The 20,266-nt window shown below is 39.4% G+C and overlaps 1 protein-coding gene across 3 annotated transcripts; it reads left to right on the top strand.

Moving 5' to 3' along the window:
• The first annotated feature begins 252 nt into the window (after positions 1-252).
• galr2b (galanin receptor 2b) lies at positions 253-15,346 on the top strand. 3 transcript variants are annotated; one of them, XM_039823714.1, is made up of 4 exons: positions 253-365; positions 2,603-2,674; positions 3,225-3,607; positions 12,794-15,346. In XM_039823714.1, exons 2-4 carry the CDS (start codon positions 2,672-2,674, stop codon positions 13,554-13,556), a joined length of 1,149 nt encoding a protein of 382 aa, XP_039679648.1. In that variant the 5' UTR covers positions 253-365; positions 2,603-2,671; the 3' UTR covers positions 13,557-15,346. The 3 variants fall into 3 exon arrangements, with proteins under 3 accessions (XP_039679648.1, XP_039679649.1, XP_039679650.1); XM_039823715.1 differs by lacking the exon at positions 2,603-2,674 and adding an exon at positions 1,318-1,401; XM_039823716.1 differs by lacking the exon at positions 2,603-2,674.
• Positions 15,347-20,266: the final 4,920 nt, after the last annotated feature.

Below are 20,266 nucleotides of genomic sequence, written 5' to 3'. Positions count from 1 at the left end.
TTTAGGCTTATTTGTCAGGGATCGACCTGATTATGCACAGATTGGGAATACATTGCCGGGTGCTGCAGCCTCCCTCCATACCTTCGCTCTGCAATCCTTTTTTTTTTCTGCAGTGAAGAGTGAACATTAAAGTGAATGTGGAGGAGGAGTCCTCACTAGGGGGAGAGAGGTGGGGGGCGGAGGAGAGGAGGGGGAGGTGTAGAAAGAGTAAGATACCAGCAACACAAGCAGATAGCGGGGTATACGCTGGGAGAAGAGAGGCTTCGGTGTAAAGAGTATGAGCATCTTAACAGAGCAGGTCTGCTGGGAGTCTCGCTCCTAATCTGAGAGGAAGCTTTGGATACTGTCCACCCATCATCAGCCTGGTAGGTTTATCATACTGCATCTTCCTAATCTGCATGCTGATTCTGCTGGAATAGAAATGTTGTAAAGAACATTTGCAATTCAAATTTATGACAACACAACACAATCAGCATTTTCCTTGTAATAAATTTATTGTAAGATGCAGAAGCTGGCCGACTGATATCTAAAGTTAACACAAGCCAGATGAAGCTTTGACATCATGCGCCTTATTAGCTTGTTTATTGATAAAGATGCGACATATGGTCATGTTTGTTGACTTATCTGTGCCATGCTTGTCATTTTTTAATGCTGAACACTCTCCTGTGAAAATAGAGATGTTTTCCCAGAGAGTCTGGTTAAGGCTGTGCTACTGTACATCCCCATCCCCATCACCCTCCTCCTCCTCCTCTCTGGCTTTGCTGTTTTCATTACATATTGATTGATTTCCCAAAACTCTAATTGTACCCTCACAAACATCACACTGAGCTCAGCCAAAGTCTGCAAATTCCACCACCTGTCAGGTCCCACGCGCTCTATTACCAGTTCACAAAGCTCCTGTATGTCTATCCCTGTTTGCTCTGATCCATCCTGAGACTCTTGCGCATGTTCTGGCTGGAGTCGTAGCCCTGATATCCCATTGCAGTCAAAATGTAATATCAATTCAGAGTGTCTTCCCTAGTGGGAAGAACGATGAATAAGCCTCAACATGAAAGAGGCTGCTGAAGTCATGCATTGACACAGAGGAAATTTCTCTGCAGCATCAACCACTCGATGCTATAACCCTGCCTCTGTACAGGGTTAATAAGAACACATCCCTACCATCTCCACTTTAGAGTATCATTTATTTGCCATTGACTGGGATCAGTGTTACCTCTTCATTTTGTTCTGTCCTGATTCTGATCATACAGATAGATCGGCAGCAGAGTCTACTCAAAGGATGTTGAAAATTTAATAATGTTTAATAATTCATTTTAGGCTGCTTATTGCTGAGATTTGAGGAATGAGTATGAAAACGTATGAAAGCCTGAGGAGGACTTCACTACATATCAGTTTTTAATGGTACATATTTACATAAGTTTAATTCCCTTAAATGTGGCTTTACTGTCGTAAAAAGACAACACATGTGATTGTTTTTTTTAACTCCTGAAATTATCTCAACTCTGTCCATCTACAAGTTGCTTTGCTGCAGTCTGAGCTTCTCAGTGTTGCTATGTCAATTCAGCTTCATGAGTTTTATTAATCATCACATTTGTATGTGATGTGGCATTAATGAATCATGCATGCGGCATGTCTTTATGTTAATTTAGGAATAATTACCAACCTTCATTCATGCTTCTTTAGTTCAATTTGGATCAAGCTACATTCTTGCTTTAGGGTGATTCCATGAAACATAATTTGATGGTTGGAGCCTGAGCTTGGCATACATGGTGTTATCAAATATGTGGGTTGTTTCCTTTTTTCATTAAAGGAAATTGCAAGCACAACACAAATTATCTGGTGTTAACCAATAATATATCAGAATTGGATTTCCGTTTTCTCTACTGCTGCTCAATTTGGGTTTTGCTTCCACACGAAAAGTCTCAGACAAAGGTGCCATTTCTAAATGAAGGCCACTGTGTGAAGGTGATGTAATGTGAAGTTCTTTCGATAGCTGAGTCTACACTTGAACCACATACGCTGCATCTGTTACCAGCTGCCCATCATTACTTCAAAAGCTTCTGAATGGCAGTTGGTTAGTATTGTAATTTCAGGTGTGCAGGAGCTTGCTCTTCACAACCCTACAGAAATGAAAGCAGTAATAATGTGAGATGTGAGAATTTGTTAAAAAAAAAATATTATTAACATCCAATCCAATCCAATTGATCAAATCATATAGTACTAAATAGGTTTGTCATGCAATGTCCTAATTCAGATATGGTTCAGTTCCATAGATAGAAACCAATTCTTAACAAACAACACACTGATGAACAATGTGGAACATATCCAAACACACAGGGTTAGCTGCTCATTAAATGTAGATGTTCAACTCTTTGATGGACAGATGGCCTTGTGTATGATTCTCTCCACTGTGGCTCATCACATTCACCATCAAGAGCACCTCTTTACTTTCAAGCCTCAATTTTGCACCACTTGCCAGTCTGAGAGTGCATGCTGACGTCATTGGAGACATCACTTTCATGAAACTGCAACACGCCTGAAACTCTAACATGATGTTATTACTGGTCAGAAATTGAGATGAATCACTGCTTACCGTGCATAGATGTGTTCTTGGCTGAAAGCAAATATCCCCCAGCTGAGATGGAACTTGCTCTTCTTCTTTTCACAGTGAATGGTAAGTGGACTGTCCTGATAGTGGCTTGGTCCACCTTGTAGTTCATATTTAAAGCCAACAAATCTCTGCAGTGTATACATGACTAAATGGCAGAAAAGCATTACATATTTAAAGTAGATTCTCTTTTCTCACTGTGTGAGTGGTACAGCATACCTTTTGAAAAAATAAATAAAGTGTGTTACCAGTTTTATTAATCCAGTAACATCTCCAGTTAAATTGAACTGCATTGCAACCTTACTTATTCCCAGGACACATCCGACAATACGCCACCAGCCAATTAAAACCAGCCTTGCATTTTTGTTTTATCAATACTCAACTGGGGAGTAATTGGACAAAGAAATCTTCTGGTGCATGCAGTTTCTTTTTTGTATGATTTTAGTTGCAAGTTGCAATGACTGACTCATCATCAAACCCCCTCAGGGTGAATTTATTTGTCATTTTATCAACATTAACCACCAGTGCATGAGCCATGTAGGGTAGGAAATGTAATTGCACAACATTATTCACAGTTGATGTGATTTAAGATTTCCAATTTTTATTTTTATTTCAGAATTGCAAAATGTCTGACTTTGAGGATTTCAGTAAGCCAGGAGGGCAGGCGAATGTATCTGAAAGCTACCAGCTGAACCCCACCAGTGTGATTGTGTCAGTGGTCTTCTCCCTCATCTTCCTGCTGGGCACCATCGGCAACAGCCTGGTGCTCGCTGTGGTTCTGCGGAGCGGGCAGTTGGGATACAACACAACCAATCTGTTCATACTCAACCTGAGCGTGGCCGACTTCTTCTTCATCATCTTCTGCGTTCCTTTCCAAGCCACCATCTACTCTCTGGAGGGCTGGGTGTTTGGTTCCTTTATGTGCAAAGTGGTCCACTTCTTCATCAACCTCACCATGTATGCCAGCAGCTTCACACTCGCTGCTGTCTCTGTTGACAGGTATAGTATCTGTCATTCCCAGAAGAGAAAATATTTAATTGTGCACATAAACACACAACAGCATATTATACAACACAGCAAATACTTACTTAAAAAAAAAACATTATTCCACGTATAGCCTACCTACTAGGCTCATATGTGATATTTGAAACGTCCATGATAAACACCCTTTGCTTCCTGTTTGAAAAGTTTGTTGCTAGGGCTGCAACTGGTGTGATGATAATTTCCATTATTAATTCATCTTTCAATCATTTTCACAGTACATTTTTTAGTCCAGTGATTCCCAAGGGCTACCACTAATAGTAGTACAATTGCTGTCTTCTTGAGACTCTCACAAGCTTTGGCTATGAAACACAATATTGTATTATCTTTGAAATCTTTGATCAGTCTCTCACATTAACCAGATATTATCATAGAAATGAAAAAAAATCAAACATCTACATGTTGCTGCATGACCCAACGGTCTTTATGTCACATTTATCCCCCTTGATGGGAGATGAGTTTTTACGTATGTATTATTATTATTTCATTATATTTGTTTGTTCTTGTTGAGAGACTAGGGGTGTAGCACGGAGAAGAATGGTGCATTAAAACCAAAAACATCCAGCAGGTATCAATTGACAGATGCGGGAAGAATAGACAGACATATTTAAGCTTAACAGAAGCACCCACTGAACTGTAAGCGTCATTACTTACACCTTCTCCAGAACTGATTAATGAGTTCTTATATGGATTTATAGGTGCATTATTTTCTTTGGTGTGACTCCTTCAAGATCAAACCACACCTATTGATGATGCATCTTCCTGTAACCTTTATCAGAGTTCCTGCAATAAATATGAGCAATAAATACCTGCCTTCCGTGTTCAGAAATAATTGCATAATTTCCTAAGCCAGCTACCTAACAAACAAAAACATTACTATATACACAAAATAACAGTCACCTTAACTGAAGTCTGTCCCCTCAGGTAAAATAATTATGTGATACTCATTTGCAAACAATAACTTTATGTTAAACAAATATAATAGGATAAAAAAAAAGTATGTTCCCTTCTCTAGCTTGTAAATGGGACATAAAGACCATTACGTCATAAAGCAACATGTAGATGTGTGTGTCTGGTTTTAAAGTGTGTTACCCTTGCAAGTATTCTCAGTGATGGTGTTTGTTCCTGGGAATCATATTTGTGTCTCCTTATTAGTATGAACAGGTTTTATTAGACAGCAAAGCCTCAAGAAATCAATATGGAAGGCTGTAAGGAAGCTTTTATTCAAGTCCACATGCTATGCTGGTGCATTTAATAATTCATCACAAATGTTATTTTTCTCAACTGAAGATGAAAAACAACTCTGGGAACATGAAGAACAGGAAGACCCCAGAGGTACACATTAATGAAATTAGTCAAAGACCCATAAGACCTTACAGAGACGCTGCTAAGCCATCATTAAAGTTGTCGGGCAACATCATCAGCTCAGTCAATATGGACAGATTCGGTGTGCAGCTGCCCACTGCAGCAGACACCCTTTGCTCACACTGGCTGTGTTTACATTTTAGAGGATTCAATAGATTCTCAGCCTGCCAGCCAGACGTTTCCTCCCTGGTCTGGAAAAGAGCAGGGACATCCGAGTCGGGATGTTAATGGATTTCTGTTTTTTTCCTCCTCAGTTCCTGTGTAAGAAGTAAAGAAAAGGCAGCAGCTTACAGTTACACTTTAGACCAGGAATCCCCAGCAGGAATTAAATCACAGCTCAGCTTGAATGAACAGCAGCACACACTCAGTCTTTTATAAGTATTTGCTGCTGCAGTGAGCCCAGTATTATCTGCCCACAGGCAGATAATACGTTTACTCTTATTTCATGCCAAAAAAATATCCCATGTGAAAATGATTAAATATGAGACAAAACAATTTGCCATTATTGCTTGTAATCAGGGTGTTAATTTACACAAATACTTAACTATATATAACTGAGGTATTAAACCCCCTCAGAGTGATTATATATTATGATTAATTCAATTCAATTCAATTCAATTTTATTTATAGTATCAAATCATAACAAAAGTTATCTCAAGACACTTTACAGATAGAGTAGGTCTAGACCACACTCTATAATTTCCAAAACCCCAACAATTACAGTAATTCCATCAGGAGCAAGCATTAGCAGTGGCTATCGCGACAGTGGCAAGGAAAAACTCCCTTTTAGGAAGAAACCTCGGCAGACCCAGACTCTTGGTAGGCGGTGTCTGACGGGCCGGTTGGGGGTGTGATGAACAGTGCCAATAATAGTCACATTAAAGGTCACAGTGACTTCGAAGGTTATCGTGGAAGTTCATGTCATAGCAGGGCACATCGTGTCATACTGAGAAGTGCAGTCCCCTATACCGGATCCAGACTACTCTGTGCATAGGAACATCACAGCAGGACATTGCGGGATGTAGCGTGGCGCTGCAGAGCATGGGTGGATGCGGAGGATGCAGCAGGACGTAGCAGGATGCAGCAGGACGCAGCAGGACGCAGCAGGACGCGGCCGGGAATTGCAGAGAAAGAAGAAACATAAGGACTCCGGGGAGTAAACTCCCCAGAGCTAGTAACAAGCAATTCTGGGATAGGATGCATACAAAAGTAACAAGTAGAGATGAGAGAGCAGCTCAGTGTGTCATAGGAAGAAAACAGCCTCCCCTGCAGTCTAGAATTGTAATAGCATAACTAAGAGAGGCAGGTTAAAGAGAGGTGCCTGGTCGGGCTAGAACTCTCCCCAACCGGATCGGGCTGTACTGGCTTGCCTCCCTCTACTCTTGCTATATTATTAATTATACAGTATATAAAACTGTTGACTACGAGGAGAAGCAGATTGGCCGGGTTAGGTGGACGCCCGCAACTCCTCACCCCTAACTATAAGCTTTGTCAAAGAGGAGGGTTTTCAGTTTACTCTTAAATGAGGCGACGGTGTCTGCCCCTCGAACCCAGACTGGAAGCTGGTTCCACAGAAGCGGAGCCTGATAGCTGAAGGCCCTGGCCCCCAGTCTACTTCCAGAGACTCTAGGAACCACAAGTAGCCCCGCATTCCGGGAGCGCAGTGCTCTAGTGGGACAATAAGGTACTAAGAGCTCTTCTAGGTATGATGGTGCTTGACCATTTAGAGCTTTGTAAGTCAGGAGGAGGATTTTAAATTTGATCCTAGATTTCACAGGAAGCCAATGCAGAGAAGCTAATACAGGAGAAATATGATCTCTTCTCTTAGTTCTCGTCAGAACACGTGCTGCAGCATTCTGGATCAGCTGGAGCGTCTTAAGGGACTTATTTGGGCAACCTGATAATAAGGAATTGCAGTAATCTAGTCTAGAAGTAACGAATGCATGGACTAGTTTTTCAGCATCGTTTTGAGACATGATATTCCTAATTTTGGCAATGTTACGAAGATGGAAAAAGGCTATTCTTGAGGTTTGTTTTAAGTGGGCGTTGAAGGATAAATCCTGATCAAAAATAACTCCCAAATTTCTGACAGCAGTGCTGGAGGCCAGGGCGATACCATCCAGAGAAGCTATATAGCTTTCGAAAACGAAGTTCGGCGGTGCGTTGGTCCTATCACAATAACTTCCGTTTTGTCTGAGTTTAACATCAGGAAGTTGTGGGTCAGCCAGCATTTTATATCCTCAATACACGTTTGAAGTCTTGCTAACTGACCACTTTCATCTGGCTTAATTGAGAGATATAATTGGGTATGGTCTGCGTAACAGTGATAGTTAATTGAGTGTTTCCTAATAATATGGCCTAGAGGAAGCATATATAAGGAAAATAGAATTGGTCCAAGCACTGAGCCTTGAGGAACGCCATGGCTAACTTTGGCGTGCTTGGAGGGTTTATCGTTAATGTTAACAAATTGGGATCGCTCAGAGAAATAAGACTTAAACCAGCTAAGTGCAATTCCTTTAATTCCGACTAAGTGTTCTAATCTGTGTAACAGGATTGTATGGTCAATAGTGTCAAATGCAGCACTAAGATCTAATAAAACAAGTATGGAGACAAGTCTTTTGTCTGCAGCTGTTAGAAGGTCGTTAGTAATTTTCACCAGTGCCGTCTCTGTGCTATGATTCTTTCTAAATCCTGATTGAAAATCATCAAATAAACTGTTGCTATGTAGAAAATCACATAACTGATTAGCAACCACCTTCTCAAGGATCTTGGATAGAAAAGGAAGGTTAGATATAGGTCTATAGTTTGCTAAGACCTCAGGATCCAGGGTCGTTTTTTTCAGAAGAGGTTTTATCACAGCTATTTTAAATGACTGCGGTACATAACCTGTTAATAAGGACATATTGATCATATTTAGTAGTGAAGTGTTTACCATGGGTAACGCTTCTTTGAGTAGCCTCGTTGGGATGGGGTCCAAGAGACAGGTAGATGGCTTAGCTGAGGATATCTTTAACATTAATTGTTGAAGGTCTATAGGATAAAAGCAGTCTAAGTATATGTCGGGACTAGTCATTTGTTCTAGCGGTCCTGTATTTAAAGATGAACTGTTAGAAGTTAAGGGCAAAAGGTGATTAATTTTGTCTCTAATTGTTATAATTTTATCATTAAAGAAGCTCATGAAGTCATCACTACTCAGAGCTAGAGGAATAGATGGCTCAGTAGAGCTGTGACTGTCTGTCAGCCTGGCTACAGTGCTGAAAAGAAACCTTGGGTTGTTCTTATTTTCTTCTATTAGTGAAGAGTAATAGTCTGATCTGGCCTTTCTTAGGGCCTTCCTATAGGTTTTGAGACTTTCTTGCCAATCCAAGCGTGATTCTTCCACTTTGGTGGAGCGCCACTTACTCTTCGAGGTTTCGCAGATTTTTTTTTTACTTCTGGAGTTTGAGAGTTATACCAAGGAGCTGTTTTCCTTTGCTTTATCGTTTTCTTTTTGAGAGGAGCGACAGAGTCTAAGGTCGTCCGTAGGCAAGTCGTAGCACCGTCTACAAATGTATCAATTTGAGAGGGACTGAGGTTAACATAGAGGTCCTCTGTTATGTTAAGGCATGACATAGAGTCAAATGCTGTTGTAATATCTTCCTTAAATTTCGCTATAGCACTGTCAGATAGGCATCTAGTGTAGAAGCTATTATCTAGTTTAGTATGGTCAGGTAGCAAGATTATGATTATATATTGGTGATTATATATCTATATATCTATATCTATATATATATATATATATATATACATTTTATAGACGTGTTACTATAATGAGTTTTTAAATGGTGATCAGCAACCAAATATTGATAATTTGCAAATTACTGCCTTTTGCCTTGGAGTGACCTTTCACTTTTTGCAGACAATACAAAGGCAGAGTACAGTAACTTCAAAATAGGGGTCAAACGTCAGGTTTGAGCTCAAGCTTTTTTATGAAGATACATTCAATCTAATTGCGTCCTACCTATAATTCATTTGGCTGGACAACAAAAAAACTTTTAAGTAATTTATCTCAGTTCCACACTCTGGCGAGTTAAGGTCTTTTGCCTTTGTAGGGCAGTATAATAAAAAATACAAGAGTTACATTTTAACAAAGTCATTCACAATGCTAACAGCAGCAGGAATAAATGTATATACATTGCAGTTCATGTCTATTTTTGGGCAAAAATCAAGCCAGTGTTACATTTGGAAAGAAAATACTGAAACAGCATTTAGATTGAGCCAGTTCGTTGTGAAGTGGGGGATACTTTGAAATTAAGCCATGGCTCCATTTCCAAGGTAATGTGGTGATTTTGTATTTTGTTCAACAGATGTTTCCCAGTCTGATTTTCTATGTTTTAGAGTAATTCAGCAAAACATTTAGAATCCAATCAAAAACACAAAAAGCAAAGCGTTTTGTCAGACATTAACCGACTGTTCACCAGCTCATGCTTTCTTACAAACAACTGAGTAATGTCTGAGTACTTGTCCAAGCCACTGAGCCTTCATTTGTATCAAGGTGCTTTTTTCCTTTCATGTTGAACATTAGAGGCCCTATCTTGCACTCAGCGCAATTGCTTTTGTACACCGACGCATGTATCATTCCTATTTTGCACCCGACGCACAGCGGACTTTTCCCTCCACAGACGCACGTCGGTAAATTAGGGAATGTATTTGCGCTCCCGGCGGAGGTTCAGCAAAAAGAGGAGGCGTGTTCAGGCGCAAACGTTCCCTGGTGCTACTTTCCAGTTTCAGAAAACAATTCCGCCACTGACCAGGAAAAACCTGGTCTAAAGTCAGTGGCGCTAGTCTAAAGTCAGTAGTGCGTTATTCAGATGCTATTTTAGGGGTGCATGCTTGGCCATAATGTAGCGTGAAAAAGAAAAATATTACTGAAAATGCGCTTTAGGTGTTTGGATAGATCAGGAGGCACTTTACAGTACAGTCCTCAAAAAGTCGCAGCATTCTTTGTGGCTTGTTGTGTTTTACACAACATTTCCATGAATCATGGATGTGTTGATGACATAAATGAGGAAATATTAGAGGAGGAGATGTGATGTTGAACTACGGTGGGATTGGACACTCGATGCGCTCCTGGTGGAGCGTGTGGACGGAGATGGAGTGGGGGGAGGAGGAAGAGGCACATCAGGTGCAGGTGGTGCGTTTGGAGGCCCACGCTCCATGGCTGCAGCAATCCTCTCCAGACTTGGGAAGATGCGCCCGAGAGGCCGCAGCAACATCGCCACCCGGCCAAGACGGGTATTTATTACTTTGCCGCATCTCGGACAGCTCCCACTGGCGTGCGCCAGGCAAATCCGCCGTTATAATAGCAATCCGCCATGGAAGAAGTGCGCCTGCTCTTAAAGGGAATGTGAGATGACGCTCTGATTGGTTATTTTAGAGAATGTCTAATAAGGGGAGAACTTCCACTCTCTGGAAAATTCCGGGTTGGTACAATGGGGCTAATAGGGAGTGAGGTAGGGAGTGAACAGGCTCTGCATAGACAGGCTCTGGTTATTTTCACGTTACGACCAAACCACACCTAGCTACTAAGTCTGCTACAATGTTTTTTACAAACAGGCGCAAACTTAGTGAGTGTCCTGACATCTTTGTATATTGGCAAATATTAAAAAATGTGGACCAATTTAAATATCTGAGGGTTACCCTTGATTCAACGCTCAGCTTTAAAAAACATCTCAAAAAGCTGGGCAACACACTGAAATTTAATCTATCTAATTATAGAAACATAAGAAATTCCCTTACTGTTGAGGCATCTAGTATGTACCTCCACGCAATGATTATTCCACATTTTTTATATTGTATTTCAAGTTGGTCTCAGGCATGTAAAACAGCCAAAATGATACTTGAATCATTATATAAAAGTGCCCTTAAGATTCATGACAAAAAGCCTCGTCACTACCTTCATTGTCATATTCTCACTAAATATGGCATGCTAAATCTTGAAAATGTTTCACTCAAATGTTTGCCTTATTTTTAAAATAATTCATAATGTTTCTGCTCCTCCTCTGAAACAATTTGTTACACTTTGCTCTGGAAAAACAACGCGGGTAACTAGATCAGCCACAAGGGGTGAATGTAGTCTTCTACAATGCAAAACCGCATTTGGGAGGACATCATTCTCCATTGTGGCTATAAATCAGTGGAATACTCTTCCTACAGAGCTAATTTCATGCACTAACTTCCACTCATTCTCACGCTTGGCTAAGCATTGGTTGTTAACTAATCAGACTTGCTCTCACCGGTAAATTGATGTGTAACATTAATGTCTGTGTTTGGGGTGGGATAAGGGAACAATAATGATTTTAGATCTTTATGACTTTATATATCTGTATTATATGTAATGTACTGTAAATACTTTGTATTTTAATGCGCCATCTACCTGCCCAGGGACTACGGGCGGAAATTAGCAATTTGCTACAACCTGGCACAAGACATCTATTAATGTTCTTTGTGCACTGTCCCTGTTCAAATAAATAAATTACAATTACAATTACAATTACAACTTCAGACCAACCCATTTTAGATTTGCGTCGGGCGCAAGACTCATTTATCCCACCGGTATAATAGCAACAGCGCCCGAGATCTGCCCACAAAGCTACTTGCGTTTCACGTTTGATACTTGCGTTTCAGATCGTTAAAATAGGGCCCTAAGTGTCTTTGGCCTCATTTCAGTGAGGCTTTTCAAAGACCAGAGAGGCCTGTAACTCTTGAGAGCTATGCTGACATGTCCAGTAAATGCAGATGTTGAGGACATGGATTTGCAGCTTTACTCAGAATCCCTGCCTCAGGGAAAGGAAGCTGCAATACCTCAAATACTCCTTGTCCCTCAGAGAACATAAGCTCATAAAGCAGCATGTTGAATATGGTGAATGCAGCATTACATGTTCAAAGAGGAACAAATCAGGTGACGATGAGGCAATAACTTAAGCAATAATACACAAAAAGCAGTGTGGTGTCAAATTATTAAAAGAGGTCGGTGCCATAAAAACATCAGGGTCTTTCTTCATTATACCACGTGATGTATGGTGGGATTTGCTCCTTTATCGCCTACCTTCTCAGCAACATTAAAAGCACAGCACAAGGCACAGTCATGTTCTGTGCTATTGTCATGGTTTCACCAAGCGATGCATGCACGGTCAGATCCTATTGAAAATCCTACAATTATTTTTGTGTGGATGTAACAGCCAGTATGCCATATTTCCCTGAGGTACGAAAGAAATGATTAGTATGTTTGGAATGCGATCCACAACTGAAATGTACATTTCAACTTTCCACATTTAGTCACAGCTTCATTTATCCCAAATTAACTTCTGAGAGTAGACACCTCGAAAAATATCTCAGTCAATCACAATTTGTTTGCATGTACGCATGTAAAAAGGACATTGTATTAGGTTGTAAAGTAAAACAAAACAAACAATCTAATAAACCAATGTATTTATTTCAAAATTTTCAATACATTTACAAGTGCTAAAAATGATGGATTGCACCAGCGCGGCCTAAAAACCTATCATTCAATGGCTACTGAACTAATAAACTGTATTACTTTATAGCGTAATAAATTTAAAATGTTCTTTCTGTAAATACAGATTTCTGTTCCCAAGCTTAGACTTTATTACGACGCTTTAATTATGACGAATTGCACTCTTTCGGCCTATAATTATCACACTGGCTCAGTAAGTTCACTAATTATCTTGTTCATGTGGTTTGGATCAAATGTCAATGTGTTATTTGTTCTCTTTGTAGGTATCTGGCCATTCGTTACCCGCTGCGCTCCAGAGAGCTACGGACCCCGTGTAACGCAGTGGTTGCCATGGTGATAATCTGGGGTCTCTCTCTGGTTTTTGCGGGTCCTTATCTCAGCTACTACGACCTCATCGATTACGCCAACAGTACAGTGTGCATCCCTGGCTGGGAGGAGCAGAACAGGAAGGTGCTGGACACGTGCACCTTCCTGGTCGGCTACGTCATCCCCGTGTTGATTGTGAGTCTCTCGTACACTCGAACCATCAAGTATCTGTGGACGGCTGTCGACCCTCTGGACGGCATGTCCGAATCCAAGAGGGCCAAACGCAAAGTCACCAAAATGATCATCATTGTCACTGTGCTTTTCTGCATCTGCTGGCTGCCGTACCATGTGGTGATCTTGTGCTACCTGTACGGAGACTTTCCTTTCAATCAGACCACCTATGCCTTCAGGCTTCTCTCTCACTGCATGGCCTACGCCAACTCTTGTGTCAACCCCATCGTGTACGCTCTGGTGTCCAAGCATTTTCGGAAAGGCTTCAAGAAAGTGTTCAGCTGCATCCTCAGTAAAAATGGGAGAAATAAGGTCCATGTGGTTCATGTAGCCAACACTGTGCCCGGGTTTGAAGCAGGCTCCACTGAGGTGTCGCAGATGAACGAGGAGAACGTACGACAGAATGAGTGTGAAATGATAAACAGGCGGATTGTAGAGCCAAGAGAAGCCACAGTGACACTGAATTTGCCATTTCAGCGGCAGACTTGACAAGTGATTCAGCTTTGCTGACAGGCTCAGTGCAGATTGCCTTATGCGAAAGACATTACAGCTACTAGAAATGTGTTAACTTCTCATCATGACATTCACAGTTTTGGCGGCAAAGAGGAGATGAGCTCAAATGAAACATGAAGCATTCATTTGCAAAAACAGATATCTCCGTTTTTAGTTATTTTACAAAATCATGTTATTTTGTGTTCGATCCAGGAAATATCATTACAAATTGGTATCAGGTTGTTTTGATAAGAGAGCTCAATTTTTTCATAAATCACTTTTTTTTATTGTGCACTCAAGGGAATATCAATCAAACTAGTGTTGGTTCATTCATTTTTTAGAATGGCTTTTATCCATTTTTAACAAATGAACTCTTCATAGTTACGCAGATAAATAGTGTTAATGTGTATACGGTGAGTCCACAACCAAAAATGTGTTTGTTTCATCATTTTTGTCAAGTACTTACTCCGATAATGCTCCATTAACAGATATACACAGTCAGAAAGGTTTGTTAGTTGTGTTAAAAGTGAAAAATTCTCAGTATTTTCTGTTTCCACCATTTGCCTTAACCATAGCCTGCACTTTGGTGTTTATTTCTATTTTCATAAGCATTTCAGAATCTACATGATTCCAGCACTCTTTAAGAGCAGCACAGAATGTTGGGTGTATTTCCAACACCATGTTTGACTGTAGCTCATATGTTCTTATGTAGTCTTTTCCTCACATAAACTCAGCTGCAAATGCAATCTTCACAGTCAGATTTGGACTAGTTTTGAAAGCGTTAAGCTGCATCTCACAACCCTTAAATTGCCTCCTCAATTCCTCCACTTGCCACTTTCCTCGCGTCTTAGTCCCACCCACCGAGGAAGCATGGAAGGAGAGAGGCAACGAGCAAATGTGTTTTAGAGAGATGAGACGTCCTTTCTTTTGAAGCGTCTCATAAATTGGGAGCAACTCCTTCAGCTGCATGGCTTCTGGTAAGGCTGCTCTTGTGTATCCTTGCTCATGGCTCCTTCGGTGATCCCTCCTCGATGCTCGCTCCTCGGTCCTTTGGGCAGGAATAAGAGCTTTGAGAAGACAGAACAACAAGTTTAAATACTGGTATATTTAAATGATATACTGTATGTTAAAAAAAAAAACTCTCAGAAAAGTATGTGCAAACATGATATTCAGTTATATTTCAATTTCGTACCAGCATTTAAAATCTATAAATTTTGATTGGAATACATTCTGGTGTAAGAAAAAGTTTAAGAATCAGGTGTCAAAATACATTTGGTAAGAGCTTTATAAGTAGTTGATAAATATTTAAAAATTCTTGGTAAAAGACTCAAGTCTTCTTGGACCCCTACTAGAAAACTGGACATATTTTCTTGCTTTACTTGTATTTTGCAATGATTGTAGTCATGGCATGTTTCTCTTTGGTGTAAAATATGATATACTTAAATTAATATGTTTATCAATGAGTGCACTTACAGTAAGCAATTAAGAGTTATGTATTTTAAAGGTGTGTATTTTATGTATTTATATTCTTCAGTATCTCTCTCTGTTGTGTCCTACTTTAGAGCTGTACAGAGAAAAGCTTACATGTGTTTTAGCTGTGTTCGGTTCTGATTATGTAAGATGCAATTTTCCTCTTGAGAGACTCATTTCCAGACAGAACATTCTCCTTTGCACTGACCAATTTTCCTCCAGTTTGTTTTCTGTGATTTTGCCCGTTGCATCTTAATGTGTATACATTATTTTTCTGTTTGTTCTGTTTCATCATTTTGACTTTCAAACGTAACCGCCTGTAGATTTTATGTATAAATATATATTATAAATATATATTTAAATAGATATTTATCAAAATGTGTTAAAACATTTGGATAAATGTTCTAATGAATGTTATACAAACTTAAATAACTAAATAAAGTATTTTATGCTGTGAACTGAGTCTATCTATCTATTCATCTATCTTTCTTTCTATCTAGCTATCTAGCTATCTATTCATCTATCTATCTATTTAGTATGTGCAAAAATATATTAGCAGGGGATGTGCAAAAGTTCACAGTGTAGTTATATTAGAGATATCAATGCACTGATGGCTATCTGCTGCTTATGAACAGTACATAGCATTTCATATCTCATAGTTTGCTCCAAGCAATGTTTAAATATGCTATATTATATAAGATAACAACGATCTCTTGACCTGCTGCTTCATTTCAGATGGATTCCTGGGTTTAGATTTATCGGTTCACCACGGTTGCTTGCGGAATGGTCACGAGGCGAATAGAAGATAATAATACTCTATGTAATAGGTGGTGCATCAATCTGTGTGATTTCTGGGGGCTTGGAGTGACGAGGTGAGAGCATAGAAGCCAAATATGTAATAGCTCTATGTGGAAAAGTCAGAACAATGGGATTTATCTGTTCCAGAAAGACAGGAAATACCAATCTGCTTTTAACTGCTGCTTTCTGCTGCAAGAGTGAGAGATGGCATTAACAAGCAGAGCACAGCAGAGCAGATACCATAGAGACTGCAGAGATCTCTGGGAGGTGAGAGCAGAGCTGCATGAGGCCACGATGCAATTTCAAAGAATGCGCTAATTAATAAATTAAGCTGTTGTTGTCGTAAAACAAGCCCACTTAATTAGCATTACTTAATGATGCCCACACTTTTGAGCTAAGTCCCTCTTTTATATTGGATTTCTGTCTGCACAGCAGGTCAAAAAAAGAGGACAATTATGAATAACCTGTGATGTTAAAAACAAATTAATACAGTTCATACAAAAGCTTTGGTTGCAGATGTGCTGGATGACCTGAGAGATATAACAGGTCCATCAGAAGAATTGTAAGATGGGCCATTACAATAAAGACATCTATTATAAGATGTGGCTGCCTTATAGTCCTTAATGGAAGACTTGAGAAAAAAAACACTGCAATAATTGATCCACAAGGAATACAAAGCTGCGCCATAAACAAGTTTTACTCATTAGTGTGAAACTACTAACTAATGTTTTCAGACAGCACATGTTCATTTCTCTCACACATTGACATCAATGTGTCCACAGGCCAGTAGAGACTGGAGTGGAATAAATGTTAAACCTTCTTTTAGTTTAAGTGTTTTTCAATTGCTTAAGCACATTTTCTGAAACGCTATTGCAGTTCACAAAACATTAAGAGCAATCACTACATTATTTAATTTTATACTTAACCTTTTTCCCTCTTTATGAGCAACCTGTTGTTCCTCTCCGATGTCTAGAAGTCAATTGACAATAGTCAATAGTAGTATAACCTCAATGCATCAGTGGGTCATTTGAAGATATTTCTGTATTTTGTCTCTAACTTATTTCTTTCTTTTGTCTTTTATTGTGAAGTACTATGTCAGTCAATACATTTGACTTACTTACTGCTGGCGATCTAAGATGGAAACAAGTCAGGGTCTTGGTGTCTAACCATCTCGCATAGATTAAGTAAGCTACAACCAGGAAGAAAAGAAAAAATAACACTGTTGCTAGTACAATAAAACAACATAAAACCCATTGTTATGTACAGGCACAGGTACAGTTTTATTCTTGTGATTATGAAATAACAATGTTTTGATCTAGATGTAACCTACATTTCTTGTGATCATCGCAAAGGTAAATTCAGGTTCAAAATTAGTTTGACGATGATTTGTGAGCTCGACGTAATTAATTCTGTGTTTACGGCCTCTTTGGCTTTCCATAGATTAAACAGCAGATAACATAAAATGACGCAATGAGCCGCACAGACATCATCTCCATTATCAGAGTTAAGATAGATGTACTACCGCTGAGGGAACAAAGCTTTTACTGAAACACACATTTTGCACTTAGATGACTAAAAGTGGGGTCAGAGTGGGTATTCTTTTTGTGAATGTGAATGCCTTTTGTGATGTAGCTGCGGAAATTAAGCCTGTTAGGTTGAAGGTGATTGCAGGAAATTTATACTTACGTAACTGACAACATTGACAGAGTGTGTGCCGATGTTGTGGTTGCTCTGGAAATGGTGCTTTAATTAATCTTAGAGATTGGTAAGCGTATAGTCATGTTGCAGTTTGTGGACAGTTTTGCTGAAAAAAAATGAAGGTTTGATATCAGTTCATGTACAGTATGTATTTGTTTATTTGGTAGGTTTTGTAGATGCTGCTTCACGGTCTGAAATCACATTGATGCCACACAGACACAAACATCTACTAAAGATGTGAAGACTGGATCAAAGAAGAAGAATTCATTGAGCTATTCACATTTTACAATTTGAGAAACAGTTGTACCTCCAAGGTACCAAGGGAAATAAGAGTTCTATGTTTGGTAACATTTGGCTACATTTAAGACAGTAGCCACTAGTGGAGTTACAAACGCTGCATTGATGTTCTCTATAGGTTTTAATAATCATATGTCCACTGAGTCATAATATGAAGGACAATGGTTTTCTTCATATTATCAATGGTCATTTTTGTGTTCAGTGATTTCTTATAAGCATCAGCACTTCCTTTAATCATATGAAAACTTTTGACTATAATATTTGAAGAATCATGCTGCAGTGAGAGGTGCATGATTTGACCATCGGGTTTGACTCAAATAGTCACATTACCAAAGATACATAAATCTGAGACAGAGATGAAAAGAGAGACTGAAAACCATTACAATTAAGTCACTCCAGTTGCCTCTATCTCATGCAGCGTAGGATTGTTTGGATAATCTGTGTTTGTTGAGGCAATAATTGGCCATGAGAGTTAATACTTTAGTGCGCTCAGTGAGAATCAATAACTGACATTTTCTGTTTGCTTCACCGTCTTTTGACAACACATTTCATTTCATTTCACATTTCACAGTCATGAAAGAAATCAATCCAACACGGTTCAGTTTTTTTGCCGTTGCATGTTTACTGTATGTGCAATTTGACAATGCTGTTAGAGGACTATAGATCTAAAATCACTATAATCATCATAATTGTGTGTAGCTTCAGTGGGTGATTTAATGGTGAGTTTATCTTGATATCTTGAATATAACACTTTCAGCTTTTAATACAACAGTTAAACTGACCTACGTTTTAATCAGGATAGACTTCGTTGCAGATATTCAAAGATTTATCGTACATATGCATAATATGAAATGTACAGAGTCTTTGGAGATTTGACTCAATCGTTATAAATTAATTTTAAAGGGGTAGAGAAGCCAAGACATATTCCCCCGATGGAGCCTAGACACTGGTGATTATGGAGAAGGAACCCGGAGACCAAATGAAGGAGTGGTCTGCCGGAAGGGAACCCAGGAAGCCGTGGTTGACGATGACCGGAGGTGGAAGGGGAGGAGGAGGGTTGCACGTTTGCCTGAAAAGACAGCTGACGGCAACAGAGAAAAGACATTTAAAGCAGGATGTCATGCTGTGATTGGATCATGAATTTCGTGGCCAATTCTGGTTGGGTTACTGAAAAGTGAACGCCTCTAAACGGCTGAATAGTTTTAGGAAGACAAGCGGTCATTGAAGTTAATAGACGTCTTCCTGAAGGAATTTACGCTGAGCTTCATTTCTGTGTATGTCACTGGATCAGCCTCTTGTTTGTTATAATGTATAAACCAGTATATCAATTGCAGACACATTTCCTTTATATCCTGAATCTTCACTGGATTGAGGTTACAAACTCACGCCTCTGTAACTTAAAGGACAAGGTGATAATGAATGGTGGGTAAGGGCAGGTCAGCATGTTGCAGAGAGATCTCAATAATAGTAACATTAAGAAACAACAGGTAGCAGGATGAAGTCAAACAGTGCCTTTGACAGGTATGAAAGAACTGCTTCAAAACAACTGTAGCACAGCTGTAGGTCCGTGTTCACTACACGTGCTGCAGCTGTGCACAAAGAGTTTATTGTAGCATGAAAAAACGTATCTTAATGGTTATTTTTTTTTTATTTATCTCCACAAGGTGCACTAAACCATGTGCTGATTACCACAAGGAGGTTGTTTTCTGTTTTCTAATCTGAGCCGGTTAATCAATTATGATTCCAATGTGAGCCTGTGGACTGAAAGCTCCACTGGCATGAATATGAAAGAGCACAACTGACACAACATGGAAGCATCAGCCTTAAACATCCTGTTCATTTAAACAGCTCTCCCTGAAGTGTTGATTAGCTTGTATGAGTCAAGGTAAAAGCAGCACAATTACTAGTAATCTGCAGGAAATTGATTATGATTATTCATCCAATTTATAAATCAATATGTAAACTGCCTAAAAAAAGAGAGAGCAGTGTTTGTAGTGTTAATTCTATGCTGGTTGTTAAGGATTTCAAATTGAAACAGTTTGCGTCATATGCGGAGGAAAAGCTTTTCAGCTCTTGTTTTTACATTCAGAAATACACGTGGATTCATCCTCTGTATATCATCCGATATGCTTGTCTGAACAGTTTTGGTGGAAGAATCCCTGTGAGATGACACAGGATGCAAAATATGAACCACTTAACTTAGAGTGCCCTCTTCAGTCTGTGACGTAACATTGCAGTCATGCTATAAACATTCTAAGTAGCATTTCATGATTTCAACATGTACTTTAAATTACGATATACAAGTGTGTGTGTGTGTGTGTGTTCACTATGAAATGTTGAAAGATTAGTGTTGTAATACATTACATATACAAAGGCAGGTCATCCACCAACATGCTGATATATGATAGCATGCAGCAAATGACAATGAAGTTTGAGTCAATAGG

Source organism: Perca fluviatilis, chromosome 15 (genome assembly GCF_010015445.1).
Source record: "Perca fluviatilis chromosome 15, GENO_Pfluv_1.0, whole genome shotgun sequence".
In the NCBI taxonomy this organism is placed as follows: Eukaryota; Metazoa; Chordata; class Actinopteri; order Perciformes; family Percidae; genus Perca; species Perca fluviatilis.
Note: the sequence above shows the minus strand (reverse complement) of the source record. Positions and strands in the feature narration are given on the sequence as shown.